Genomic DNA, 1,510 nt, shown 5'->3' with positions numbered 1-1,510 from the left:
GCGGCAGGGGGGGACTCCAGGTGACACGGGTGGACAGCGGGTGACAGCGGGTGACAGCGCAGCTTACACAGTGTTGTTCAGCTTCATCTTCAGCAGGTCAGTGTAGTAGGTCTCGTCCTGGCCTTCGGCTCCAGCGTTAGCGTGCTGAGCCTTCAGAACCATCTGAGGACACAGCAGAACAGGTCACCAGGTGGCGACGTGGAGTGCTGTAGTTTAGTTCGGTCGGACTTGAACCTCTCACCTCCACCCTCTCCAGTCGCTGTAGTTTACTCATGAGGTTCTGGATCTCACTGTTCTTCTCACACAGCATGGACTGAAGTCTCTCCATCTGAGCCGAGTCGGTTCTGGAACCCTGGAGCTGCATCAGGGTGGCTACCTGAACCTGGACCACAGAGATTAGCATCATGTTGGGTGGGGGTGGGGGTGGGGCACGGGGGAGGCAAAGTGCAGAGGTGTGAAGTGGGGAGTGAACCTTCATGTGCTGCAGCTGCTGTTTAGTGAAGGCATGTTGTTTCTGCAGAGACTGGTACTGGACCCTGGTACTGATCAGCTGTCTCTCCATCTCAGCACGTTTGTCCTCCAGCTGAAAGACACACAGTCAACACGTGCACACTGCCACGTGCACACTGACCTGACTCCACCGTTAACTGTTGACGTTTCTTTTACCTCGGCAAACAGGGAGTTTCCTCTGGAGTTGGGATCCTGGGCCTGTTGAAGAACGTGGTCCAACTGGACCTGGAGGTCCCGGTTCACGTCACGGGATTTCTGTCGGAGAGAAACAACCGTCATCATATCTGTAATGTAGCGTCAAAGTACAAACTCCCAGGATTCCTCTCACCTCTAAAGCGTTGAACCAGGAAACGGCTTCTTTCTCCCGCTCCTCCTTCTCCTCCGTGACTCGCTCCAGCTGTCGCTGCAGACTGCTGGTGGTTAGCGCCATCTGCTGCTCTTGGTAGCGATATTCCTGCAGCGTCTGCTCCAGCTCCACCTTGGGCAGAAATATTAAGAGATCAAAGTGGACATTTACAAAAAGAAGGGTGTAAAGGTCACATCCCGGACTCCGTGTCTGCTGACCTTCACCGTCTCCAGCGCCGAGATCTTCATCTCCACCTCCAACATCTCAGAACTCATGGAGTTCTGTGCGGTGTCACTCAGAGCCTGCAGCTCCTTCACTCTGACGTCCAGACTCTCCGTCTGGATCTCCAGTTTCTGTTTCAGTTGTTTCTCATTCAGCTGAGATTCATCCAGAGCAGACTGTAGCAGCAGGACCTGCGGAGGAACACCACGACATCAACAACCACCAACAACCATCATCAACCACCACGACATCAACAACCACCAACAACCATCATCAACCACCACGACATCAACAACCACCAACAACCATCAACAACCACCACGACATCAACAACCACCAACAACCATCAACAACCACCACGACATCAACAACCATCAACAACCACCAAAAAACATCAACAACCACCACGACACCAACAAACAACAACAACAA

General features: G+C 53.0%; 1 protein-coding gene across 1 annotated transcript in view; it reads right to left on the bottom strand.

The window, feature by feature from the left end:
• spdl1 (spindle apparatus coiled-coil protein 1) overlaps positions 1–1,510 on the bottom strand; it is a 5,941-nt gene that overhangs the window by 1,861 nt on the left and 2,570 nt on the right. The window contains exons 4-9 of the mRNA XM_008327709.3: positions 1,075–1,269; positions 839–988; positions 667–765; positions 473–583; positions 242–382; positions 68–162 (exon numbers count right to left, since the gene is read on the bottom strand). Coding sequence (XP_008325931.1) covers positions 68–162; positions 242–382; positions 473–583; positions 667–765; positions 839–988; positions 1,075–1,269 — 791 coding nt within the window. The remainder of the gene's footprint in view (positions 1–67; positions 163–241; positions 383–472; positions 584–666; positions 766–838; positions 989–1,074; positions 1,270–1,510) is intronic.

The sequence above is a fragment of the Cynoglossus semilaevis genome, chromosome 15 (genome assembly GCF_000523025.1).
Source record: "Cynoglossus semilaevis isolate Cse_v1.0 chromosome 15, Cse_v1.0, whole genome shotgun sequence".
Classification (NCBI taxonomy): domain Eukaryota; kingdom Metazoa; phylum Chordata; class Actinopteri; order Pleuronectiformes; family Cynoglossidae; genus Cynoglossus; species Cynoglossus semilaevis.
The sequence above is the reverse complement of the archived record's forward strand: the minus strand, read 5'-3'. Positions and strand labels throughout refer to the sequence as shown.